Consider the following 27638-nt stretch of genomic DNA (forward strand, 5'->3'; position numbering starts at 1 on the left):
ACCCCCCAAGTACTCTGGTGTGTATTTCCTAAGTACAAGGATATTCTCTTTTTAACCACAGTTTAGTTCTCAGAATCAGGAAATAAGAAAACGGTCTTTAATCCACAGTCCCTATTCAGATTTCTCATTTATTTCAGTGTCCTTTATAGCCGCTCTTCCCCAAGCCTGAAGCCCGTCTAGTCCAGGAGCACCCATCACCTTACTGCCCACATCTTTAGTCTTCTTGAGTCAGAAGAGTTCCTCAGTCTTTCATTTTTTTTACAACCCTATGTTTTTAAGGAGTGTAGTCCAGTTCTACATATTATCCCTCCTTCTGTGTTTCTTATTTCCTCAGGATTGGATTCGGGCTTAGTAATACCACTGAAGTTGATACATCCTTCTCAATATATCACATCAGGAGAAACATGACGTCTGTTTGTGTGTTAATAGGCACTTAGATATCTTAGTTAATGGGTGTCTACCAGATGTCTCCACTATAAAGTCGCTGTTTTTTCCTTTGAAACTAATAAGCAATTTTGGAGAGATACTTCAGGACTGTATAAATAAATATTTTTCTAAGCTTTGTTACTCGAACTGTTAGTCATATTCTACTATAAGAAAGTTTTCCCTTTTTTCTCCCATTTATTTATGTCATCATGTACTCATGGGTTCTTTTTTCATTCAGTGGGTTATATTCCACTACTATGTTTATTTTGGTACTCAGATTATCCTGGACGTAGCCAGTGGGAAACCTCTTCAAGTTGACGGTTTTGTTTGGGTATGTCTCCATCCTTCTTTGCCCACTTCCTTATGTTCTGGCACAATAATATGTTTGGGGCTCGTCCTCTACTTTTTCTGCCCCCAGCCCTGGGATTAACTACTTCTCTCACATACCTAGGTTTTGTCTTAATGGAGAATATATTTAGAAACCAAGATCTGGGAGTGAGTTATGGCCTTTGCTCCTGAGATACTGTTGCTCCTAGGCGCATTTGGTGGTCCTACCTAGAATACAGACACACAGAGAATATAAATGCACATAGATACATAATATGCATTCATTTGTATGTGTATATATACACATGTATAATAAACCTATAAACACACATATATCCATATCTGTTTCTAGACCTGTACGTATGTGTATGTTTATATCCACACAGACACACACCTAGCCACGAGTTAATGCTGAAACCTCTCCAGATCCATTCCAATACCACAGTTACTCTAGTGTTTTTTTTTCTTTATGGATTTATAACTTCCTTCTTCAACAGTGAAAACCTTAATTCTTATTTTCCTCAGTATATTCACCCATTTCCTTAATCCTGTATTACATAGAAAGTAGTTTCACATTTTCTGACCCTACCACTGGGCAAAAAAAGAAACCTACCTGCCACTGTGTATTTAAAACACTGTAATTTAAGTGTACATACTTAGTGGGATATAACCCTGAGAGGAGGAAAACAAAAATCTTGCATTGTTTTTAGTAATTATGTTTTGAGGAGATCATAATAATACAGTTTTTCTGACTGTTACATAAATTGTGGGATAAATCAAATGAGCAATGATGCTGGTATGGTTGAGAATTGAGCCTTTTGACATGGTTAGAAAGAAATATAGGTGTGTGGTTGGTAAAGTTAGAATCCCATGCTTTTAAGTTTAGATTACAAATAATTGTATGATCTTGTGATGTATTTTGTCTTATATATGCACATGGTTGTATACACTATACACACACACACACACACACACACACACACACACACTTCTGAATCAGCCTAGAAACAATGACCTACCTAATAACAAGGAGCATCTCTGGAGCATCCAGACTCTCACTGAAAGAAATCAGGACTCCCAGGAAGAACATGGCCAAACTCCAGGTCTGGGCAGGAAATCTATAGTAGGAACATGGAACATGTCATACCAGAAAGCAAACACAAATAGCCTGTCCATATCTATTTCTTTCTATGTGTGTATGTGTGTGTGTGTGCGTGCGCACATGCGCGCATGTGCTCACACCCACCTGGAACCATGGGCTCATGTGGATACCTCCACATCCATTTTCACACCAGAGTTTATTCTCATCATGCTCCTTTTTGTATTCGACTGGATCATGTCAAAAGAATTCAGGAGCCAACTTGAAATTTCCCTCAGGAGAAAGAATAACGGCAGTGGGATAAAACATAGCATATATATTTAAGTGCATAACCTCATTGTGGTGTTTAAAAAATAAATAGAAAAGTCTTCATTGGTCACTTTTAGAGGATATTATTTTGGAAAATGATTTAAACAAAGAGAAGGAAGAGAAGCCACGTACATGTCTGACTCTTGGTTTTTAGCTCAGGTCCTGATCTCGTGGCTCATGGGATCAAGCCCCGCGTTGGGCTCCACACCCAGCAGGAGTCTGGTTGGATATTCTCTCCCTCTGCCCCTTCCCCCCCTCGTACATTCTCTCACCGTCTCTCTCTAAAATAAATAAAGCTGTAAAAAATAAATAATCAGGCATTTAGCTTGTCTTTTCTACAGGAACTGAACATCAGGGTAACCAAAAAATTCATGAGGGATTGTAACCTCTAATGAAGTAGTGGGTCTAGCCAATGATTATCACTCAGAGAAAGACAACCGGACATCATATGCCTCCTGATGGAAATTCAAACACCACCAAGAAACACTTGCCAAAAGTCAAATCTTAACCTGATCAAGTCTCAAGATGTCCAGCTCCCAGTTTAGAGGAAATACAGGGAACATAGGAACTTGTTCAATGACACAGCCAGAATGCAGGTGGCAAAATGCGGATGGTTAGAAACTAGAGGACAGAAACCTGGTTTCTCCAACAAAAAAGTTGCATTTGAGGGGCGCCTGGGTGGCTCAGTCATGTGAACGTCCGATTTCAGCTTGATTTCGGCTCAGATCATGATCTCAAGGTCATGAAATAGTGGATCTAGCCACTCAGTGCAGAGTCTGCTTGTCCCTCTCCCTCTAGCACCTCCCCCCTCTAGCACTCTCGTGCTCTCTCTCCCCCTCTCAAATAAATAAATAAAAGCTTTTTTTCCAAAGTTGTATCTGAAAAAGGGAGAGGTCGAAAAGCAAGGAGTGTCTGTAGATTGAAAGAGACTTGAGACCTATCAAGCCGCTACAACATATGGGCCCTGTTTACATCCTGATCCAAACAAGCACACTTAATATGCCTATGAGATAAGCAGGGAAATTGGGACACTGATGAGATGATTCCTGCCAAGTTTTCATGTTTTGAAGTGTGGCAGTGGCAAAGACCAGAGTCCTTATCTTTTGAATTATATGTTAAGTACGTAAAGATGAAACCCTAGGATCCCTAGGATTTGTTTCATAATAGTCTTAGAGGGTGGAGGCATGGTAGAGATGAGAAACGATTGTCCATAAGAGATCTTTCTACTTTTCTCTACTGTTGTCTCTGTGTGAGAATTTCTTCCTAGTAAAATGAGAGAGTGCTGCGCCAGCTCTGAAGCATTTGCCCAGAGAGAGGGACAGCCTCCTGGGAATGAGCGCCTGTGCTCAGACGGCAAGCTGGGGAGGGTGGGAAGCCATGTCCTTCTCATAGCTTTATCCCAGCATATGGTAGTCACTCAGTAAATAATGGTGTGAAGAAGTGAGTGAGTTTGAAGGGGCAGCTGACATCTGGGTGAATATTGTTCCAAAACTCGTCCCATGACTCCTAACTGTGAGAGCCAGGCACTCACAGCACATGGTATTTAAGTGTTTCCCTGTTCCTTGGGCTGCTGCCATTATATCTGGTGACATGATGTGTATGACCTTCCCTCCTTCCCAGGCTCAGGCCCGATGTCACCGGATAGGCCAGAGCAAGGCCGTGAAGGTGTATCGTCTCATTACTCGGAACTCCTACGAGCGGGAAATGTTTGACAAGGCCAGCCTGAAGCTGGGCCTGGACAAGGCTGTTCTTCAGGACATAAACCGAAAGGGCAGCACCAATGGAGTGAGTATGACAGTACCTACCCAGGGTCCCCAAGAAGTACTCATCACACAGCCGGGGCCCCTCTGGAATCTTCCTTCCTATGGCTGTTTGGAGATTCACGTTCACTAAATGGAGTCAGGTCACACGTCTTTGTTGAGTCATTCCCCACAGCAGAAGTAATTCCGGGTCAGCTGTCCACGTTTTACAGGCGCAGTGATGGGGTAGGATCGCCCAACATGGAGCAACGTTCCAGTGAGCGGAGTTTCCAACCGTGCCCGTTAGAAGTCAGTAGATCTTAACACTTAACACTAAATATCTCTTGTCACCATATGCTCCAGACTTTGAGCCTCCTGAGGGTGTAATGGGACCTATTTTATCTGTATCCCACATGGCCCTTAACAGCACTTGGCATATTAAAGATGTTCAATGCATGACGGTCCATGAAAAAACTGAATGAATAAATTAGCAGCTTGCTATATGGCAGTTAATAAAATCTCTTTCCCCCTCCACGGGGATGAAAAATTGCAGCTAAGATTCCTAAGTCGTATTAAATTTTAGGCCAACAAAGCAGAGTATCTCCTAAATCTCTGGACTCAGGGCATCAAAGGTTGGGAATTAAAACCTTCTAAATGAGTTATCTTCAGCCCAGATGTTCTATATCCTCTTAGCCTTGCATATGTTGCTAAGTATAATACTTCAAGTTACCAGTGCTGGGAGTCATGGAATTCCCTCTTGTGATTGATAGAAAGAGAACCAGATTCTTAATGAGAACCAGGAAAGGGTGTTTTGAACTCCCATTTCCTGTTTTCAACAAGCAGTTGAGAGGATCTCACTTGGCACAGGATCCTTTCTTTAGTTGAGAAATGACATCATTTCCAGTACTCATGTTTTTATTTAATAATGAATAAGTCATCATTCTTTAGCTCGCTTAGTACATCTGGAGGTTTTTAAAGATACAGACTCAAACTAAAACATTAAATATATCCTCTTCATGGTACGTAGTTTCAACGACTTGTGACATTTGATAGTAACTAATGTCCTGAGGAATGTTAGGGCCACTGGGTCATGTACTGGCTTTTATTCCAGAGCTCCCCATCAGGGATTATCTGCCTGCCTTCTCCATGGTTTTCTTGAGGGTCTTTATCTGGGCTTCAATTTTCTTTCTTTCTTTCTTTCTTTCTTTCTTTCTTTCTTTCTTTTTTTTTTTTTAGATTTTATTTATTTATTTGACAGAGAGATCACAACTAGGCAGAGAAGCAGTCAGGCGGGCAGAAGGAAGCAGGCTCCCTGCTGAGCAGAGAGCCCGATGCAGGGCTCAATCCCGGGACCCCGAGATCATGACCTGAGCCGAAGGCAGAGGCTTAACCTACTGAGCCACCCAGGCGCCCTGGGCTTTAATTTTCTAAAACTTATAGCCCCTGTCTTTATTCTGACATGTGCAGTTAGTGGAGGAAGCACGTACTGAATCATGAAGGCCAGATTTGAGGCTGTTTCTCTCCTGTGCATTTTCCGCTTTGTGAGTAGCCTTTGGTGACCTGTCCAGGTACAACAGCTCTCAAAAATGGAGGTAGAGGACTTGCTCCGGAAAGGCGCTTATGGAGCTTTGATGGATGAGGAAGATGAAGGCTCCAAGTTCTGTGAAGAAGACATAGACCAGATTCTGCAGAGAAGAACCCACACCATCACCATCCAGTCCGAAGGGAAAGGGTCTACTTTCGCCAAGGTATGGCACCTTCTGTCCAGAGTCCATGTGTTTGGAGCGGGAGCAGAGAGAAAGCTATTCTTTGATCTTCACTGGCCAGGCTTTGTTTTCTCTATATCAGACTGTTGAGATTGTCTACACATGTGTTTCGTGTGAGACCAAAAGTGCAGGTTCTCGGGGGGGATTCTGAGTGACAAGCCAGAAGCTGTATAGAAAGAAAACAGCACTCCTGACTTCGGGAGCTGATCTTCAGCAGACAGGAAAGACACCTTGGTTTACAGCTTTGCACTGTTCACTCTTCACAAAGACGGCTCTGACATCTTTGAGTGCTCCTCTGCATTTCCTTGTAGGGCACTCCTTGACCCCTGTCCAAGCCCTGCAATTCCAATGAACATTCCATTCTCCAAACTGAAGCAAGTGTTTTTGCTCATTCCATGAGAAAAGAGATGTTAGTCTAGATTCCCATCTGCTAGTCTACATGCCCCTTTCCTCTGCCCTTCAGCTCACTGGATTTCGGATTGAACTAATGAGACCACTTACCAGATCACTCTCAGGTTCCTGACCACAGAATCGGGAGCTTTGTGGCCTGTGTGATTGACTTAGGTAGGACTTTTTCAGTGGGACAACCTGTGCGTTACAGGTGCCCCTCATCTCAGTGCCCCTCACACTGCCCAGCTTGGTGCCCTTCCTGCAGCGGTCACTTAGAAAGTGGTGAGCTGGAAGAAAGAGCCCATCTAGGGAAGCTGGAAGCAGCAGCCATTTCACAGGGAACTGGACATCAAGTTTACATTGCCATTGTGTTCCAGGGGCTTTCTCTTGCTTCCAACTTCCAGTTCCAAAAAATGCTACATGTTGAATTTGTAATTTCCATACCCAATCTTTAGAAAAGAACAGTATTTTTTTTAAGATTTTATTTATTTGCAAGACTGAGGACACAAGCCAGGGGAGGGGCAGAGGGGAAACAGGCTCCTTGTGGAGCACAAGCCTGATGCGGGACTCAATCCCAGAACCCTGGGATCATGACCTAAGTCAAAGGCACAAGCTTAACCCACTGAGCCACCCAGGCGCCTGTAGAAAAGATCAGTCTTGAGATTTTCACATTCATTTGGGAGGCTCTGTTAGGGGTTTTGGTTTCGAACACAGCTAGAACATACTTGAGATTCTGGTATGTTTGCAGTAACATAGGTGGTGTTACCAGTTTGTACTGTGTTCAAGTGCAGTTTATTGACTTTTGTCATCTCCACAGGCTAGCTTTGTGGCTTCAGGAAACAGGACAGATATTTCCTTAGATGACCCAAACTTTTGGCAGAAATGGGCCAAAATAGCTGAATTGGACACTGAAGCAAAGAATGAAAAGGTACAGTACCAAGAATGTTCGATTCCATCACAATTTCTGTGTGTCTCAGAGGACCATAAATTCCCAAACAGCTCAAGTTGTTATTCAGTCCTGAGCCTTAGGTCATACGTGAGCTGCTGTATGTAGCATACTTAAAATATGCCTGACACATAGAGCTTGATGGATGTTCGTTGTTAAAATTTTAAAATGACCTAATGGAACACGTAGTCGGCTGGGCACCCGGGAAGTTTGACAAAGGCAGTTAGAACTGGAACTGGCCACACACAGGTCAAGTTTAGCTCTGACCCAAGCCAGCATCCCATCCTTGGCGTGTGACTGTCTCACCTCTGCTTCCACACTTCCTGTGAAGGAAACTTCGCCTATGACAGATACTCTGGAGGAGACAAAGCAGGAGGAAGGGGTTTGTTGGTCTCCCCTCCATTCTCCCAGTAGCTTGAGTTCTTCTACTTCTGAGCATGAGAAAGAGACTAAGCCCCGGAACAAAACCAGAGTCTGACATCAGTCCGCCTCTGACTGTGTGCCTCTGGGCAAGGCAGTTGGCCCTACTGAGATAAGTGAGCAAGACACGGGACAAAGGGAGGTAGTGATGGCCCCTCACAGAGTTGGCGATAATACTTGTGAACCCACCTGGCCAGCCCATGGGGAGGCACCCCGTACATGTTCATCTCATCCCTTTTCTCCATCCCTGGTCCTGTCACCTCACGCCAGGATGCACATACATCCCTTTCTACTTGTCTTCGCTGGTGGCTGTTGAACTGTATAGATCCACAAGCCTGGGAGACAGTCCCCGCGCATAGCTGGCTGATTCAGTAACCAGCACCCAGCCTTAACCCCGCCGAGGGGTCACCGGAGCTGGCCCAGTCCACCGTCTTCTCTGCAGTAGGAGGAGTCTGAAGTCCCTTGAGTAACCTGTTCAGTAACACCTATTGTACCAGGTCACAATCAAGAAGTTACCATGTGTGTTGGACGGTGGATGAGGGCGGGGAGCAAAAGCTTGTCCTAGAGATGTTTAGAAGCAGCCGGAGCAAGGTGACTGAAGCAAGGGTGACGCCACAGTGTATCAGGGCTGCACAGACACGTATTTGGGAGCTGAGCTGAGCTTTGGGGAGAGGTGCGGGGGTAGGGAGGAAGGATAAGGAGCAAGAGCTAATGGGGACTGTTAAAAGAGGCGACGGTTCTGGCAGGGGAGCTGCAGGAATGGGCAGAGAGAGGATCCCGGGCTGGGCATCATGTCTTCAGGGAAAGACAGAAGGGTTAGCAGTCCTTGCCCATGGAAGGCAGGGAGTAAAGAAGCCAAGAAATGTGTGTGTCTTCAGAAAGTTGCTGAGCAGGTGGACTGGTCCATCCTGCTGTGTGCAGAGCGCAGGCTGCCTCCGCATGCTGGGCCGGACAGCTGGGGCTGTCGCTGCAGCCTTTCTTGGCAAGAGCGGACCGCCACTCCGGGCACTGGGGGCCTTACTCGCCAGACCTGCTCTGCTAGCAGGACCGCAGAAACAGCAAGTGGTGGTGGACAGTGCTGGCAGCTTGGGGGAACCTGCCATCTCCAGGGAGTCTCCGAGAATCCCCTCTGCTTGTCGTGGGCTTGGCAGATGTACGGGGAAGAGCCTTTCCTGCTGGAGGGTGAGGCCGAGTGTGATTTTCTCCCGGGTGTGTCCTCCGGACCCAGGACTGGCCACGGGATACGCATGCATTGTGATGGGGATAGAGCAAAGAAGGCCTCTGTCCCCAACCGACCTGTCTGTTTCTAGGAGAGCTTAGTGATCGACCGGCCTCGAGTGAGAAAGCAGACCAAACACTACAATTCCTTTGAGGAGGATGAGCTCATGGAGTTCTCCGAGCTAGACAGTGACTCAGATGAAAGGCCCACGAGGTCCAGACGCCTCAATGACAAAACTAGGCGCTACCTCCGAGCGGAGTGCTTCCGGGTGGAGAAGAACCTGCTCATCTTTGGGTGGGTATTGGCTTTGCCTATGTGTGACTGTCCTCCAGTCCCTGAGATGTGTCTAGCTTGTCTCCCCAGTCACCTCTAAAAGCTCCGGGCTGATGGACGGTCTGTGAGAGCAGAAGAGAACTGTGCTTTTTGCCCGTGGCTCCCTCAGTCATCGTACACTCTGCTGCCCTGTTGTAGACGTGCCATTGTTTTCTCGTGTGCTTGTCACAGCAAATCTCTGTTACTAATTCGCTGCCTGGTACTGATTTCCTGCTCCCCCCCCCACCCCCGCCAGGGATTTGTGAGGAGTCCACGCTACAGATGTTGCAGTTAGGCGTGATTCGTGCAGGGCTCTGGTTCTGGTAGAAATAGAAGGTTTAGCTTTTGGGACTTTACCATTGCTTTTGAATAGTGCAGCTGGACTCTCTTAATTCCAGATTTATCCCCTGCTCCAGATAGTTGCGTCCCTCCCTTGTTAACATCTTGGTAGCCATAGGAAGCTCTCAGTGTCCAGGTCACCTTAGTGACATAGGTGCTACAGTATGTGGTCCTTGAAGACCTTTCTTCAAGGCATAGCCCTCAGGGTGATTAGTAGACCTAACGGAGGACAAGAAGCACCCTGGGTTCCTGTTTATCCTGCAGTGTTGAGGGCACGCGTGCCCTTCCTCCCTCCAACACCCTTCTGTATTTCCACTCTCAGCTGGGGCCGGTGGAAGGACATCCTGACTCACGGGCGATTCAAGTGGCATCTGAATGAGAAGGACATGGAGATGATTTGCCGGGCCCTGCTGGTATACTGTGTCAAGCATTACAAGGGGGACGAGAAGATCAAGAGTTTCATTTGGGAACTGATCACACCTACCAAAGATGGGCAGGCCCAGACCCTCCAGAACCACTCAGGTGAGCGGTGGCAGGGCTGTGCCTGCGTGGCGGGAGCTGCTGTGGGCTCCCATCCCTCTTCTCCTGTTGCCCCAGGTCACTGCTTTGCAGACTTCTCTTTCTCAGATGCACTGGAGAATGTTAGCTGTGGGAGAGGAAGACGAGTCCTTCCGTTCTCCCCAGAATCCCCCAGTGTCACCCTCACTGTGCTGTGGAAGTCCAGTGGGGCCCTCTCGAGGTTGCCTACGTACCAGTCGCATGCACCGACCTGAGCATCACAGGGCCCCTCTGAACCGGGGCCACCATGTGTGCTGTGGCTTTTCTTGTGCCATTCTCTGTTCTCCCAGTCCCAGCTGCCTGTGCCTTCCCTTGTGCTGTGCTTCTCCTTCCCTGTGTCTGGCTGTAGCTCACCCTCACGTTTCAGGTCAAGGGTGCCTTTTCTCCTGGCCAGGTTGTAAGGTCCCCAGGGGACACAGGTGATGTTTTGATCTGTATGGGTACACCTTACTGCATGACTGAGCGGTCCTGGAGTTGACTGAGCTGGGGCCCAGATGTTTCTCCTCACTATCGGCACTGCTTGGTGGACCGAGGAGTGGGGTCTGTCATCCTGGGCCACCACGCACAGCCTGGCTGCCTCTTTGTAGCCCCAGCCCAGCTCTGTTCTGCCCCCCATGTTTAAGCTGCCTAGGCTCATCCACCTGCCTTTCTGTTCCAGGATTGTCTGCTCCGGTCCCCAGAGGGAGGAAGGGGAAGAAGACAAAGAATCAGCTGCTGCTCCCAGAGTTAAAGAATGCAGACTGGCTGGCCACCTGCAACCCCGAGGTGGTCCTCCATGATGACGGCTATAAGAAACACCTCAAACAGCACTGCAACAAGTGAGTGTGCCCCTGCCCCCCCCCCACCCCTGGCAGCAGCTCCACTCGGGCTGTCCAGACTCCTGGGATCGCCGTGGGCCTGTGGGGGACTCCTGCTGATCCTTACCTCCATGCACCGTCTGGAACGGTAGGATGTGTGGTCTAGGTTGGGTCAGGATCCTGTCGCATAAAGCCTGTCTTACTCGTTTAGCAGCATCTCCTCTCCCCGCCAGAGCCTTGATTCTCTACTAACGCAGCCTGTACGCCTGAGGGTTTTCTGACTCAACTCTCTAAATCCAGTTAGGACACCGGTGATTTTGTTCTCTCTCCTTCTGCCCCTGAGGTCACGTTAGGGAGAGCAGAAGACGGACCTTAGTGGCCACTGCTCTCAGCCTCTTCCCTCCCCGGTGCTAAGTTGCTTCCTCTTCTAATTCAGTGTTGCTGCTTGTGTCTCCAGATGTTTGACAGACACGCATTTGAGTGTATCCCTGTATCCCTGGGTCCTAGGCCAGCCCCGTGCAGAGGGAGGGATGTGAAGGAAACAGTGACAGAAGATGAAACTGCCCTTGTGCAGTTGAGTTTGGGGAGGTGGGGCACCTGAGCCAGACACTCGCGTCACGGTACAGGGGAATCTGTCAGAACTTAAAGGGCCCTTGGAGATGCACCCCCCCACCCCCCAATTCCAGCTTCCTAGGCCTGGCGAGGGTGATCACCCTGGCACTCCTGCTCCGCAGTGAGCAGGCCTCTGCCGCCGCACCTCTGGTTAGAACCATAGAATTTGAGTGATAAGTAAGAGTTTAACTTCCTAATTACTATGTTTTGATAGGGTTTACTTTCCTCCCTTTGACATCAACCTAATGGGCCTGTGGTTGTCACTGGGTTGTATTCTTTATTGTTTATAGATGAAATCTGGTCCTTTCCCTTCATCTCACTGAACCATTAAAGAGCGGCCTCATGTCCCATACTGTAGAAGTCTGCACAGAAGTACAGGCTCTTTGAGATGGAGAATCCAAGGGCACGTCCGTGCTCGATGGTGGGACCTGCCTGGGGCAGGACCTGGTAGCAGGCTTCACACGACTGACTCAGAGTCACCACAGATGGACACGCAGAGGAGGCAGCCTTGGTAAGAGGACTCACAGGAGACCTCGCACTGCAAGCTAACTGGGGGTGCTCTGCTACTCTGAGCAGCCATCTTTCTTGAACAAATGAGACATATGGTAAAAAAATGATGTTTGAGGAGAAAAATTAATCTGACAACAGCAAGATGGAGTAGGTCAACCTAGAGCTGAATGGCCAACTAGGAGTGTTCTCTCATAATTTGCAATATTGATCTTGAGGACCTAGAGGAGGGTGAGCTGGGGAGAAAGGGTCAACTGTGAGAGACATGACCAAGGAATAACGCCAACTCTCTGATCGCGGGCTTCGCTGGCTGGGGGGCTAACGGCGCTTGGGTCAGGACAGAATCAGGATCCTTACACTCACTGACCGATGAAAAGCAAAACGAAGGACTGGGGTCTTTCTGCCCTGCTAAGTCAGCGGCAGCAGCATTTGGCTGTTCTATTCACAGCTGTACATGTGGGTGTGGAGCGCTGAAAATAGGCTGAACCGGAGAGGTTGATGGAGAGCTTCCCTGGGCAGCTGCGGCGATGATCACAGAAGGTGACCAGAACCTTTTTGAGGAAGGCCTTAACGTTTCTAACCACCACCCCCAAGACGTCTCCCGAGTGCATGCCTGAGCCTGGGAATTGAGGAATGCGGTAGGGGCGCCTGGCTGGCTCTGTCCACAGAGCGTGCGACCTTGATCTAGGGGTTGTACGTTTGAGCCCCACGTTGGGTGTAGTTTACTTTCTGAAAAGGAATGCAGTACAGCATTTCTCTGCGTTCAGAGATGCTGAGTATTATGTATTACCGTGAGTCTTACGGAGACGGCTGTCCTCTTCAGTTCTGAGCCTCTGAGCGGGCAGGGACCTTGCAGCTCTCCCCACGCAACGTGGGCGTTCTGTGGGCCGTCCCCGCAGGGAACCTTCAGCCTGTGCCTGAGCCTTCCTGCTGACGGGAAGGCCCCTTGCTTACCATTTCTCAGCAAGGCTCATTTCATTACCAGATGATTCCAATTAATCGTCCTTTGTATATCGAATCTAAAATCTGCTTCCTTGAGACTTCCACCCATTGGTCTGGGGTCCTCGTTCTGCCTTGGGGCACCTTGGAGAACAGGCAGACTTTCTGCAGCAAGACTGGACTGTGTGCTTTTAGAATTGTGGGCTCTGTTAGCAAATGTATTGCCATTCCAGCACCTGATAAAGTTTAAGACAGGCTGTGAGGTCAGCGGCTTGGATTTAAACCCCGGCCCTCTTACCTCTCAGCGGGGGCATGACTTAACCTCTCTGTGCCTTCTTTTTCCTTCATCTAGAAAATGAAGATGATAACAGTCCCATCTCTTAGCACTGCTGTTTGGACTAAGGGAGCCAACACACACTGCCAGTAGTCAGCGCCCAAAGCATTGTTCAGTAGTAGTGGAAGCATAGTATTTAGGGACAGGAAATTGTCATCAGGAGAATTTTAAAAAGTTAAAAGAACAACTGCTTCAGATCCAAGCTGTAAGTCAGGAGAGTGGTCATCCATTTGAGGGTGGAAGTAGTGACTGGAAGGGGACCCAGGGAACCTTCTGCTGACATGTTCTGCTTCCTGATCGCGGTCCTAGAGTCACAGTTTGTGTTCAGTTTGTGGAAATTCATCTAGCTATACGTTTACCTAAAGTGCACTTTCTGGAAATACAGTTCATATCAACAAAATGTTATAGAGTTTTTGTTTTTGTTTTCAAGAAAGAGATGAAGGAAAGGGCAATGATGCCACCCAAATATTAATGGGTTTTGTTGGACTCAAGTGAGGGTATTACAAACCTACCCCAGTTCTCCTTCCCTTTGAGTTTAGATGTCAACTGGGATTATCCTCTCACTTGGGGAGGGTTGCCCCATCCATCCTCCAAACTGATTTGCTTCTCATTTAGAGAAAAGTGAATACTATTTACTTTAAATTCTATTCCCTTGTGCTGTAGATTTTTCCAAGTATCAACACATCTCTGTTTAGAAAAATAGAGACAGAGACAATGGACTCTGAAAAACAATCTGAAGGGTTTGAAGAGGTGGGGGGATGGGAGGTTGGGGGAACCAGGTGGTGGGTATTAGAGAGGGCACGGACTGCATGGAGCACTGGGTGTAGTACAAAAACAATACTGTTATGCTGAAAATAAATTTAAAAAAAAAAAGATTAAAAAAAGAAAGAAAGAAAAGAAAAATAGAGACAGCTCTTTCATTTTCAGGAGAAGCTTCCTCCAATTGGGCTAGCTCTAACCAGGCAGGATTTCCATTCCCAAGGCCTCCTCATTCCGGTTCTTACTGAGGAGGCCAGCAGCTGCTGTCAGCAAGGTAGAAGGGTCAGTGACTGTTTTAAGTTCTTCAGAGTTGTTACTATCTGAACTCTTAAAAAATAAATCTCAAAATCATTTGAGTTAACGGACAGCTGAGGTAAGGAATGGCATACCAGAAATATAAGTGGGTTTTTTTCCATTCTGAAACTTCTACTTTGTCTTTTGCCACCTACAACTCAAGCCCACAGTGCCACTTTATATATTTTTTAAAAATTGTCAAAAATAACCTTTCCTCCCTCCTCCAATTCCCATTCCCTGCCCCCCAGAGGCAACCACTGCTAACCTGGTTCTTCCAGAGATATTCTGGGTATGGACCAGCTTAGGTGAATGCACAGCCTTCTTTTATCTTCCCTAAAATAACATGCATTTTACATACTATTTGTGCTCTGTGCCCTCTTTCTCTCTCTTTTTAAAATAACTTCTGTGGAGGTCAGTTCCTGTATATGTAAATGGGACTTTATTTTTAACAGTAGCTGGCCTTTACTCCTGCCTGGTTTTGAACAGGTTACCAGTCCCCTTTGAAAGCCCTTAGCAACTCTGCTGCGCATGTGAAGCATCTCCTTTCCGCGGGCAACGTCTCCGTGCCTGCCCTCCCTTTTAGCCTGGTTCCGTGTCCTTCGAGCCTTCCCCACCCTCTCCCCCCAGCTCTTCTTCTGTGCTGTGATTCTTTCCTGGTTGGTCTCATCTCACAGTTAGATGCTGTGGACACGTCCAGAACAGGGCCAAATCCCTTACGTTCGTCGTGTGCCTCACGGAACCCAGCATGGAGCCCAGCACACAGTAGTTGCCCAACCAATACTTGCTTAATCGCCTTGTCTCGAACACGTTTGGTGCCTGCCCTCGGAGCTTGAATGTGCTCCGTGCAGAATCCAGGGAACTGAGCCCCTCAGGAGGAAAGACGTGGTATATCCTAGCAGTTGCCGTGAAAAAGAGTCCTAAATACCCGGTGTAACTGTGTGCAGGTGAAACTGAAGGCAGCACCATTCAGCCTGACCTGCTCTTCAGTAAATGAGAAAATGTTAACCAGCCTCTCGGGACGGCACTGCCCAAGAGGCCCCTGTGGGAGGATTGAGTACGCTTTCATAGAGCCCGGGGAACCGTGTTTCTGCTGCCGCCCAGGGCTCACAGGGTGACCCAGCAGGTGATGGTGAGATGCATTTTTCCATGTAAAGTGGGGATAATCCTGGTAGCATCTGTCATCAGTACGTTGGGTTTCGTTTTTCTAGTGCTTTCTCGTATATTACTTCCCGTTACAAATAACGTGGGAACACCCGGAATTTCCCGGCATCCACCTGGGGTGGCAGGTTACAGGCAGCTCGTGGCTCTGACACCTGTGCATTCATGTGTTCACCTCCCACAGGGTACTTTTGCGAGTCCGGATGCTCTACTACCTAAAAGCTGAAATACTGGGAGAGGCAGCTGAGAAAGCGTTTGAAGGAACCCCTGCCAGGTAAACCAAGTCAGCTGGAGCTCTCTGAGCTCTCAGTGCTACAGAGCTGCCACACGGGGCCTATTCTCAGCGAAGGACAAAGCCTCCCGTGCTCCTGGAGGCCCGTGTTCGCACCCAGCCCAGGGTCAGTTACCTGCACGGTAGGGCAGGCAGGGCCCTTCCACGCAAAATGAAGGAGAAACCGTTTCTCCGCAGCACAGCTCTTGGTGAGGTCTTGAGTTGGTTTGCTTTTCCCAGTGGTGGTGTAACATTGAACAGTCATTTCTCTGCCTTAGCTTGTCACTGAGGTACAAGTATTCATACCCTGATACATTCGGTGCGACAGGTGTGTGCTGGGCGTTTTGGTCAGAATCCCACTCTTGGCCACAGTGCTCTTCCACATTTGGGGAGTTCTCTGTATTTGCTAATTATACTTACAATACCTAGTGCCCTGTTTGATTGTTTGCACCTTAGTTTTGTAAATAAGTGTCTAAATCTGTAGAATCCTGCGGAACTCTCCCAAGATTTCAGAGAATGAGGCCGCCATGCTCCCAGTTACCACTAGATAAAGCCAGGCAGCCTCCTTCCCCTTCCCCAGATAGGCTCTTTGTTCTAGTCCTCTACAATGCCTGTCATTGCTGGAGAAAACCAGAGGGGGTGGGATTTCATCTTTGCTTTGAGATTACCTATGGCCATGGTTTCTTCTTCTTCTTTCTGTCCATTGGGCAGTGCTGATGGCTTTAGTGGTCACAGGGTAATAAAGAAGGAGAGCGGTAAAGGACATTGACCATCCTACCCACGGGGCAATTTGTAGTGGGGAGCAACCATTACAATGACCATCATTACTTGATAATGTTTTCTGTAGTTACTGTAGTTATTTCTAATGGGTTTAAGGAGGTTGAGTGCTTTGGTGAAAAGGTTCAATTTATGGGTCATTGAAATGCAACAGAATTCAACCTGATGATTTCTATGAGGTGTTATCTGGCAGAAGTAATCTACCTGAATTTTCTTATCCTGCCATGCTTTCTTAGAACACGTAGATGGAGGGATCTGGATAGAACATGGAGAGTCCATTACCCACACCCTTCCCTCCTTTCTCTTCTCCTCAATCTTGGCTGTCATTGGCCCTTATTGTGCCATGAGGAATTAAAAAGCATTCATTCCAGAAAAGTCATTCAGCTCATGGTCACACCCTGGCAGACCAGTGGGCCCTACAGTGGAGCCAGATAGGGAGCATTGCCTGGAAACGTAGGACCCTGGACCGCCATTCCCACTGAGGGAGCTGGGCCTGGGGAGGGGCAGTTAGCCGTGTGTCACAAGAAGAGCCTGTTGGAAGAAGAAACTTAAGATGCTACAGAGGAGCCATCCCAGACAGCTGGGAGGTGGGAGAGAGGAGCCATCAGGTGGATTTTTCTCCCCCAGACCCAAAGCCTTAAAGTAAGGATGATGCTCAAATGAAGACAGTGAACCGAGGGTCCATGTGAGCTTTCAGAACATGGACAGAATTCAGTGAGGGGCTGATGGTACAGGCCTGCTAGTCCTATAGGCCTGCTCCTGAGATCAAGTTACATTCATCCCTTTGGCCAGGAGCAGTGGAGTTAGTGATCAGTTTTGACCCAGCAGACCACTGCTAGGAGGTGCCACCTACTCTGAAAGGCTGTCTTCAGCTCCCAGCATGTGCCAGTGCTGACTGTCTTATTCTCAGTGCTCAAGATCTCTCCTTACTGAACCAAGATGATTAAGGGAGTTTTCAGCATTTGATCATGTGTGAATTCGACTGTGTGGGGGATGTTCTACCTTCAGTTGACCAATAACATGGGTGACTTTTGCTGTGGTTCTCAACTGAAGATGGGTGTCTGCATTTTACATGTGGACCCCAGTTTCAGACATACTGATGGGTTCTCCAAGAGGTGCTTCAGGGTTCTGTGTCAGTCAGCCTTCCAGTCTAAGAAGCCTGGGAAGTAAGTACATGTGTGGGAATAGCTTCCTGGATGAGGTTGAGGGGAGGTTCTGGTTAGGAAACCGTGGCCCACAGCCTTCTAAGTCCTAACTTCAACCTCTTAGCATGTGACTAGGGATGTGGCTTGATACAGGGTTCAGCCAGTAGTTCTTGCATTATTTTCTGTCTGCATTGAAGGAACTCTGAGTCCACACCCTTCCTTTCACAGGGAACTAGAAGTGCCTCTGCCTGACATTGACTACGTGGAGATCCCAGTGGATTGGTGGGATGCTGAGGCCGATAAGTCCCTTCTGATAGGCGTGTTCAAACACGGTGTGTATTTCAGTAAATGCTCTCCCCTTCCTGAGAAACTCCATAACCTGTGCACATCTCTGCTAGAAAGTAGCCTCACCTCTGTCCTCTCAGATGAATGTGTGAGTCATGAAAATATGGTGAATGTTTGTAGGATCGGCGAGGAGCTTCACAAGGGCTGCTATGGCAGCAAAGAGCCTGTCGGGCCTTGGCCTGCCTCGTTCTCCCTCACCCTTGGAATCCCAGCGCCTGGCCTGGTTCCTGGCATACAGTAGGCACGTAGCATTTCTTGAGTGAAGGAATAAATAGGGAAAATGTTAGGTTTTAGCGTTTCATATGTATGTAGAATTCTAAAATCATTCTAGATAATCTACATGTTCTAGCGTGTATCTTTTTGCCTCATTGGTGTAACAATATGAGAATACAAGATGGTACGATCCTCTTTTTTTAAATATGGTAACCAAGAGTCCAGAAGACTGAGGGAGGTTTTGAATATCTTGGAAGAACTGAAGTAAGTACCTCCTTTCCCCACTTCTGGCAGTGTCCTAAGCACCTGTCCCTGCCCTCAGCCAGCGGTCAGGGTCAATGATGGAAGTGCCATGTGACAGTGTAATGTGCCTGGTAGATCCCTTCCTTGCTTGGTAAATAACTGAAATCTTAAATTGGAGAGGATTCAGAGTAGGGAGAGTTGGTCGTATCTGACTTTGACTGTCAGTTCGCCACTTACTAAATTTAAGACCTTGAACAAATCATAAATTTCTCTGACCAGTTTCCTCACCTGTACCATGGGATAGTATCAAAGCAGCCCAGCTAGAGAGGGTTGTTTGAAGATTCAGTGAGAGCAGGTCTGTAGACCGCCTAGGGCAGGGCTAAGCAGTAGATAGAAGCGGAGGAGATGTTTAGTACTATTCTGCTATTACTTATTCCTCTCCCTTTGGAGAGTTAACTTTCTCAGGTACGCGTCGTCAGTGGAATTCCACGTTTGGAGGCCAGCCAATCACGTAACAGCTATGCCTATACTTACTTTAATGAGGAATCCCATCAACACTTGGATTCTGGTGTTAGAGTGGAAGGCCCAGTGCCACCCAGAGCCCTTTTGTCAAACCACTGGGGTTAGGATGAGCAGTGCTGTTCATTAGAACTACCTGTGATGATGGAAGAAGTGTCCTGTCTCTGCACTGTCCACTGTGGAATCCACCGGCCACATGTGACTATTGAAATATGATTGATACATGTGAGCAGCTGTATTCCTAATTTTATGTAATTTTAATTGAAATTTAAATAACCACATGTGGTTCCTCTTTGGGACAGTGCAGGGCTGTGCAGGAACTCAGCGCTGAAGTTGGGAAGAAACACATGACCTCTCTGCTGAGCTCAGGGAACCACGGTGCAGCCAAAACTTGGTTTATCTAATTTGGGAAGGAACCCAAAGACCAGTTGCTAGAAGCAGCCACATTAGAGCATCTGAACTTGGTGTGCAAGAAAGTCTGTTGACCCAGTGTTTCATTTCAGTGGTAGTTTTAGGGCACATGGCCACACCCTTGGAAGAGAGAACGTGAGGGAGAAAGGGGACACAACATGAAGCCCCAGCAGGATGGCAGACAGAATCTACACACTTCCCCTCCGTCCCTCCTCCGAGCCAGCACACACACGCCACAGACATACAGAAGGCCTGGATAGGTTAGGACAATAACGTGAAACTACCCGGCTGCCCATGAAACAAATAAAGGGAAATCCCCGAATTTAGAGGTCACTTAAAGCCAGAGCTGAAAGCTCACTGCCAGGACAGCAAACCAGAGGGACTGGGTTTCTGATGCCCACACAGAGAAAGGAAACAGACCCCTCCAGGAAAAGAGGGCAAGAAAAGGCTCTTTGGCCCAGGGAAGCAGAGATGGAAAATGAGGTGGAAGAGAGAAGGTGGTTGCCATGTGAGGGTAAAGCAAGGTGTGCCAGGCAGATACTTAACAACAGCCAGAAACCGAGCACGGAAGACCTAGAAGACCTGGTATGGTGAAGTCCGTATCCTACCAAAGGTCTTGAAGGAAGGAAGGATAGTTTGGGATAAAGAGGGTCTTTGCACAACGATGGTGGGTGTAGTTCATGAGGAAGATGTGGCCAACAGTGTGGCCTCAGAATACATCAGAGGACACGACTCCAAGGGGGCACAAGACCGTTTGTTTCTCTTGTAGGAAAGGCAAGTTAGCACTGGCACCATACCTACTAACTTTATCATCCCTGAGCCGGCTTTAGGGTAGTAGGATTAAGCAGTTGATCTCTCTTAGTCTTACATTAGAAATGTTCAGGGGTCAGCCAGATGGTGTCAGAGGTCACTTCCATACCTAAAACTGTTCTGCTTCCTGAAGCAGTTTGGGAGGGTCTAAGTGAATCATTCCTAAGCTGATCATTTTCCTGAGGTCCTAAGATGATGCATCACCCATTCCATTCAGATTCCCCCAGATTGCCAGTTGAGGTGAACTCAGCAGTCTTAGGGGGCAGGTGCATGATGCCTGAAGTGGCTGGTTGTGGCGTATGACGACTTCAGACACTGTAAGGTGTACCCAGCACTGGGGGACAGGACCTAAGCCACACATGCGCACTCAGCCCTGTTCAGTTGAATGTTGACATTGGATCTACCCAGACTACATGGGGCAGATGCCTGTGGCTGACTTCATGGACTCGTCCTCCTTGGAGGCTTCCAGAATCCAGATCACATGCTCCCCCTGACTGGATGCTACCCATCAAACATTCCGTGAGTGTAGCCTTAGACCCATCCTCATCTAGACAACGTACCAGCCACCCCTGTGTAACTTAGCCCACACAACAGGTCTTACCAGGTGACAGTCGAGTCCCCAGATACCCAGCAGCTGGTAGAGGTATGAGGTTCTCAGAAGGCCAAGCTGTGTGGTGTTCACTTTTCAGGAATTTGTTTCGGGAAGCCCTCTGCCTCTGTTTCCATCTCATGGAGACCTAAATATGAGCTGTGATGCTGCCACCATTTTCTTTGTGAAGAAACACAGCCGTCCAGTGTCTGAAGTTCCATGGCTCCTGCAGGCCACCCCAGACATACCCTGCTATGAGCAGATCAGAGGGGTAGAGCCATGGTTCCGTGTCTGAGCTAACCCCAGTAAGAGACTTGCCTGCACCTTTGGTTGTTTGCAGCAAGAAGGGCCCTGCAGCAAACCAGTTCTGAGTGATGCTCTTGGTAGCTCTCTGTGCCCTCTAAGGCAGCCTGGATTTACGCAGTTTGTATTAGGATACGAAGTTTAGCATTCCTGTTGACATTCTTAGAAAGGAGCTTCTAGACTGAAGAGACAAGCAGCCCGTACCCCTCAAAGGCTGTCACCTACTCTGTTTATTGGCGTTGCTCTTAGCGGGCCTGCAACTCGCAGGGCAGTTGTTGGGGTTTTCTAGGACACTGAATCAGTGACTCTTCCTTGCCTCCAGCTTCTTAGCTCAGTGAGAAATAGGAATGCAGAATCTGTCAGTCTTCAGACTGACAAAAGATAAGAGAAAGAGTGCAGAGTGCACCGCAGCCAGCTGGTAGGCTGCAGGAAGAACCTGGCCTGCTTCACGCCCTTGTCAAGCACAGAGCACCTGAGGGCAGGACACACGGACAATAAGCCTCCCTTGGGTGTAAAGGCTGGTGGCGAAAGCTTTCAGCCTCTCACCTGTCAGAGGAAGCACCCCTCTTTTCATGGGGAGCAGCAGGTGGAGATAGCAGGAATTTCCTCAGGGCAGCAGGAGCATTGAGGACATTCCTGTTTTGCCACAAACTGTGGTAGAACACGAGGAGGGTGCAAATGGCTCTTTTACAATGATTATTGGAGAAAATCTGGGCAAAACTGACCTCATTCAATCTTCTGTTGTGCGTGTGTGGTGTTAGGCCCCGCACTAGATACAGAATGTGTAATAATGAGAAAACAGGGCCAGATTCTTTCCCTGAGGAGCCCACAGTCTCATGAGAGAGACTGACAATAATCCAGTAATCATCTTAAGAAACAGCAAATAAAGAACATAAGGCCTCACAGTTTCTCCTGCCATATGCCTCATGCGGGCAGCACCTGTCACCGAGACGGCAGAAGAGTCACTTTGGATTAAAAGATGAAGTACCTGCGGCTCGTTGGGAGAGCCGGGTGCTGCCTGCGGGGTGGAGGACAAAACTCCAGCCATACGGATGAGGGAACAGAAGCCAGCATGGAGGCTGCACACCCAGCAAAGTAAACCCGAGTCTGTTATTAGCACCCGTGCGGGTTCTCCGTCACCTGCGATGGGCCCTCTCTGTACATGCTGCAGAGCTGGAAATGGACCTTGTTTCCTGGGAGCGATGCAGAAAGGGTTTTGACCATCTCGAAAGTGTTTCCAGTTTGCTATAAAAATAGATTTGGATCTTTTCTGTGACCAGATCCTGTCTTGTTATCAAATTATATTCCATTCAGTTAAAAAAAAAAACAAAACACAAAAATTCTCATGCCTGGGATTATCAAAGTAAAAGTGATGTTATTTCATTGTTTTGGCTCCCTTCCAGGGGTCTCTTCTGAGTGAAATATACTCATTCTCTGTTTGACTTTGGGGATGTGGTGAGAGGTAATTCCAAAGCCCTGACCAGTGGATTAGGATTTCATACTGAGTTGATGAATATGGAGGCAATAAATCACTTTTAATCTGATTAACAATCACCGTAGGCCTCCTTGTATTTTATCCCTTGTATCCATCACTTGGTTCAGTTTCTGTTTCTAAGACATGGGAGAAAATCAGACTGTCAGAAAACAAGCCCATCAGGGGGTAACAATATGTCCAGAGTTGGGGGTTGAGAGGAACAAGTTGCAAAACCAACTTGCCTGGTCCCTTTTGCTGTCCAAAAGAAGTAAACAAGTGAGCATTACATCTGTACCTTGTGTCTCTTCACGGACACAGAACATTTACGTCAGCTTTTATTTTTGGTCAAACACTTACTCATAGGTATCTACTTTAGCTCAAGGATCTTCTTCTGATAGGAAATCTTACAGAATTCAGTTAATCTTAAATAGTGTTTCTGATTGTTTTATTTTTCACTCAATAAGGGAAACAGTGATTGTGCAGAGCCCAGGGGAGAATTGGTGAGTTCTGACATGACTTCTGACATTTCTCGTTACCCCTGATCAGGGTATGAGAGGTACAATGCCATGCGAGCAGACCCAGCGCTTTGCTTCCTAGAGAAAGTTGGGATGCCAGATGAGAAGTCCCTTTCTGCAGAACAGGGTGTTACGGATGGGACGTCGGACATTCCTGAAAGGTGAGCCATCCGTGATGTGACATATTATGCCATGACTCTCTGACCTGCTCTTTGGACATCCAGCATTCTCACAGTCTCTTCTCACAGCCCAGCATGTCCCTTAAATCTTGCCATGCTAGAACCACTTTCCAGGACTGCCGCAGTTGCTAGATCCTGTTACATCTCGGACCTTTTCTTGGACTTCTAAGCATTTTGAACCAAAACTAGTTCTTTTATTCCTGGGTTCCTCAAGCTGTCCACCATCCTACCCTATTCATCTGTTGTCTGGTCAGGGGATTCTTGAGGAGGAATTCAGACCTCTCATACCTGGCAAAAAGCTAAGAGGCACCGCGAGTACAGTCTTCGTGACCTTGAAATTCCTCCGATGAAATCCTGACAGCATTTCAGAATGCATTGTTCATGCGTTCGGTGAATTTAGGAGCCACTGCTTCATGGCTGTGGCACCCAGGCCTTATTTATGGGTTGTGTGCAAAAAAGCATAGAAGCATCTCCTTTGGCTGAGTTTTACTTACTGTTGGCATAGCCCCCAAATGTGTAAATTTGTTGGAAAGCTAAATAAATGGCCATAAACTGCGGTGCACCTATACATACGCACATACACATACCCACACATATGTGTGTGTGTGGAAATATATATATATATATTTAAAGGGAAATATTTTATGTTATCTCTTAGCTTGTGTTTGGTAAGCTTTGAGCTGATCTTCTCCCCAAAAGTAGCAGATACTGCTTTGCATTGCCTAGGGCTGTGGCCAGGCCCAGCCAGGGGTACCTGCACTGCCAGGAGCTCCTGACCACTTGCTAAGGCCAAGAAAAGGGTGAAATGGATTTTCCATCTGTCCTTTACCCGTGATGAACATTTTAGCTACTAGAACATTCTCTGCTCCAAAGAGAAATTTCCTCTGTGCAGATAATAGACTCATTTGGAGAGATGTTAACAGAAGCCCAGGTGAGTGGTGGCATTGATTGTAGATGCGGGGGAACACGCTTCATGGATATGGCGGAAAGCTTACATTTTTGTCGGGCATCCGAGAGGTAGTTAGGGTAGGTGAGGTTCTCCTGCCTCCGGGACCTGAGCAGCATCGATGAGAATCTTTGAGACAGGAACACTTCAAAGTCCATGTAAGATCGGGCATCAGCAGTGGTTAAGCTCATAAGACAGAAAACTTGAGACAGCTGAGCTCGAGGTAGGTGTCTGCTGCTGAGAGGGCAAAATGTCCTTCCTTCCTAGCAGGAGCAGCCCCGCTCCCTCCTGAGGAAGTGGCTGCCACCACATAAGGGATTCTGCCTAAAGCTTCACCCCGCTGTGGGGGAAGAGGGTTGGGAGCGCTTCTGGACTCGCTAGATTTGCACAGGCTTCAGCCTCTGGAGTCTGTCCTCATATTTAAGGCCCATGTTCAGGTAACTCTTGATGGGCAGTCGTGACCTTGTTTGGGACAGTATCACTGTCAGACAGCTGGCCTCCGACCTTGCAGTAGACCGCAGCCAGGTGGCGGGCTGCCGGAAGAACCTGGCTGGCTTCGTGCCCTTGTCGAGCACAGAGCACCTGAGGGCAAGACACCGTGTGTCTAAGTAGATCATCTCACGCTGTAGTTTCTACTGAGTGGGGGTCCTTGCCCATAGCAGTTACGACACTGGTAGAAACCAAGATTTTGAGGCCTGTGGGCAAAGGGATCCACTAATTTTCCTTTCGGTCAGTGATTTAGGGGGTTTTCTTGCAAACATTCTGGTTGCAGAATAGCTCCTGGGTGGTGCATGATGCTTTTTATTTTACTTGCATTCAGAGGCAACATGGATAAAGAAGACAGCACTGAAGACAAGTCCAACGGCCCGCAGAAGCAAACGGTGAGTCCCGCTGCTGTGTTGTAATCCACACGGTGTTCAGGGCCGAGACACGTCCTCGTCTCAGCAGCGGGCGTGGGGAGCTTGGTTGCCACGCTGCCATTGCACTGCATTCAGCCCAGCATTTTACTATAGACGTCGTCAACATACAGACTGCATTGACCTTTAATCTAGTTGATTTTGATATAACTATAGATTTTAGATGCACTGTAAGATACAATACAGGGTGATCCCGTGTCCCTTTTATCCAGGTTCCCCCATGGGAACGTCTTGCAAAACCATAGTCCAGCATCACAGCCAGGATGCTGACGTTGTTAGAGTCAAGATACAGGACGTTTCTATGACCACAGAGATCCTTCGTGCTGCCCTTGATGGCCACATCCCCTTCCCTCCTGCCTTTGCCCCCTTTGTAATTGGTGGTGACCACTAACCTGTTCTCCATTTCTATAATTCGTTACTTTAAGATTATTTCTTAAGATACGTACTAAGAATTTAAGAATATATATTATTAAATGGAATCATAACAATAAGGGGCCCTAGGGGGTTAGCTTTTGTCATCCATCATAATCCCCTGTGACTCCTGCAGGTTGGTTTCTGTAACAGTACTGCCCTGCTCTTCATTGCTCTGTAGCAGCCCATGGTCTGGATGTCCGAGTGCAGGAGTCTGCATTGTCTCCAGTTTCTGACTGTTAGAAATACCTTTAGAAGCATCTGTGCACAGATTTTGCATGACCATGCATTCCCGTTTCTGTGGGATAAATGTCCATAAGTACAGTTTCTGGATGATACAGTTACTGCATGTTTAGTTGTATTTTTAAACTGCCAAGTTGGGGCACCTGGGTGGCTCAGTGGGTTAAAGCCTCTGCCTTCAGCTCAGGTCATGATCCCAGGGTCCTGGCTCTCTGCTCGGCAGGGAGTTTGCTTTCCCCTCTCTCTCTGCCTGCCTCTCTGCCTACTTGTGATTTCTGTCAAATAAACAAATAAAATCTTAAAGAATTAAATAAAATAAGATAAACTGCCAAGCTGTTTCCAGCGTGGCCATACCCCTTCACATTGCCGCCAGCCCCACAGGAGCGGTTGGTCCACTTTCTCCTCATCTTTTGTTGGCTTTTGGTGTTGTCATCATTGTAATCGAGCCATTCTGATAGGTGTATAGTGATATCTGGTTGTAGTTTTAATTTACATTTCCCTAATAACCGATGATGTTTAACGTCTTTTTATAGGCTTAATTGCCATCTTTAAGCCTCTTCAGTGAAATGTTTCATCGTGTCTTTTGCCCATTTTCTAATTGCATTGTTTGTTTCTTTGTTTTCCTGTTGGTATTTGAGAGCTCTTTATGTAATCCACATACCAGGCTTTTGTCAGACATGTGGTTGGCGAGTACTTTCTCCCACCGGTTGTTTGTCTTTTTATCCTGTTTACATTGTCTTTCACAGAGTAACAGTTTTTAATTTTGAGGAAGTCCAACTTACCAATTTCTCTTTTTATGGGTCATGCTTTTGGTTTTAAGTGTAAGAATTCTGCCTTTCTGTGGATCTCAAAGGTTTTCTTCTTTGCTTTCTACTAAAAGTTCCTTAGGTTTAACATGTAATTCTGTGGTCCATATTACGTTAGTTTTCATGTAAATGGAGAGCATTAGATTCAGGTTCTTTTTTTTAACCTGTTGCTGGCCGGTTGCTCTAGAACCATTTGTTTTAAAGAGCTATCTTAAAAAAAAAAACAAAAAACAAACCAACAAAAAAACTATCTTTTCTACATTACGTTGCTTTTACACCTTTGTCGAAGTATCAGTTGAGCGGATTTGTGTGGATCGATTTCAGGCTTCTCTGTTCTGCTCCATTGTTGGACTTACCTACCCCTCTGCAGGTAGCATGTAGTATCAATTATTGTAGCTATATCGGAAATCTTAAAATTGGATAGACTGATTCTTCCCACTTCTTTTTCAAAATTGTTTTGGCTTTTCTTATTCTTTTGCCTTTTCATATAAATTTTAGAACACTCTTATCTATATCTACAGAAGTTCTTGCCGGAATCTTGCTAGGAATTGCATTAAACCCATATATCCCTTTCAGAATTGACCTTTACTGTATTGAATCTTACTATATATCTCCCCATTGATTTCAAGCTCTGATTTCTTTCATCACTATTTTATAGTTTTACAGAGAACAATTTCTGTACATGTTTGTAGATTTACACCTAAGTATTTCATTTCCTTTGGTGTGATTGTAAATGGGATATTTATGTTTATCTTGTATCCTGCAAACTTGATCAGCTCTATTTCAATTTAAGGTATTTTATGATTTTCTATGTCAGCAATCCTATCATCTGCAAATAAGGGTAGTGTTATTTCTTCTTTTCTGACATATATGCTTTACATTTCTCTTTCTTGCTATATTGCACTGTCTGAAGCTTCTGGGACTGTGTTGAATGAATGCTGAGAGCAGACGTTCTTGACCTTGTTCCTGATATTAAGGAGGAAGACATTCAGTCTTTCATCATTAAGTATAATGCTAGGTCTAGGTTTTTTGAAGGTTGTCTTTATTGAATATGAGGCATTTCCTTGTATCCCTAGTTTTCTGAGAATTTTTATCATGAATAGATGTTGAATTTTGTCAGATAAATTTTTGCACCGATTAATATGATTGTGTGATTTTTCTTATTTAGCTTTTACTGTGGTAGATTACATCGACTGATTTTCAAATATTGAATCAGCTTTGCGTCCCTGGATAAACTGGGATAAATGCCATTCAGTCATGGTGTATGATTCTTA

At 46.8% G+C, this 27638-nt stretch overlaps 1 protein-coding gene across 3 annotated transcripts in view; it reads left to right on the forward strand.

The window, feature by feature from the left end:
* Positions 1-27638, forward strand: part of CHD6 (chromodomain helicase DNA binding protein 6) — a 140059-nt gene that overhangs the window by 82697 nt on the left and 29724 nt on the right. For all 3 annotated transcript variants that reach the window (XM_032838476.1, XM_032838479.1, XM_032838477.1), the window contains exons 17-26: positions 3782-3946; positions 5469-5648; positions 6874-6984; positions 8733-8935; positions 9615-9814; positions 10509-10668; positions 15435-15524; positions 17672-17775; positions 22897-23026; positions 24811-24871. In XM_032838476.1, the coding sequence (XP_032694367.1) occupies positions 3782-3946; positions 5469-5648; positions 6874-6984; positions 8733-8935; positions 9615-9814; positions 10509-10668; positions 15435-15524; positions 17672-17775; positions 22897-23026; positions 24811-24871 (1404 nt within the window). The remainder of the gene's footprint in view (positions 1-3781; positions 3947-5468; positions 5649-6873; positions 6985-8732; positions 8936-9614; positions 9815-10508; positions 10669-15434; positions 15525-17671; positions 17776-22896; positions 23027-24810; positions 24872-27638) is intronic.

The sequence above is a fragment of the Lontra canadensis genome, unplaced genomic scaffold (genome assembly GCF_010015895.1).
Source record: "Lontra canadensis isolate GAN:19392208 unplaced genomic scaffold, GSC_riverotter_1.0 scaffold105, whole genome shotgun sequence".
NCBI lineage: Eukaryota > Metazoa > Chordata > Mammalia > Carnivora > Mustelidae > Lontra > Lontra canadensis.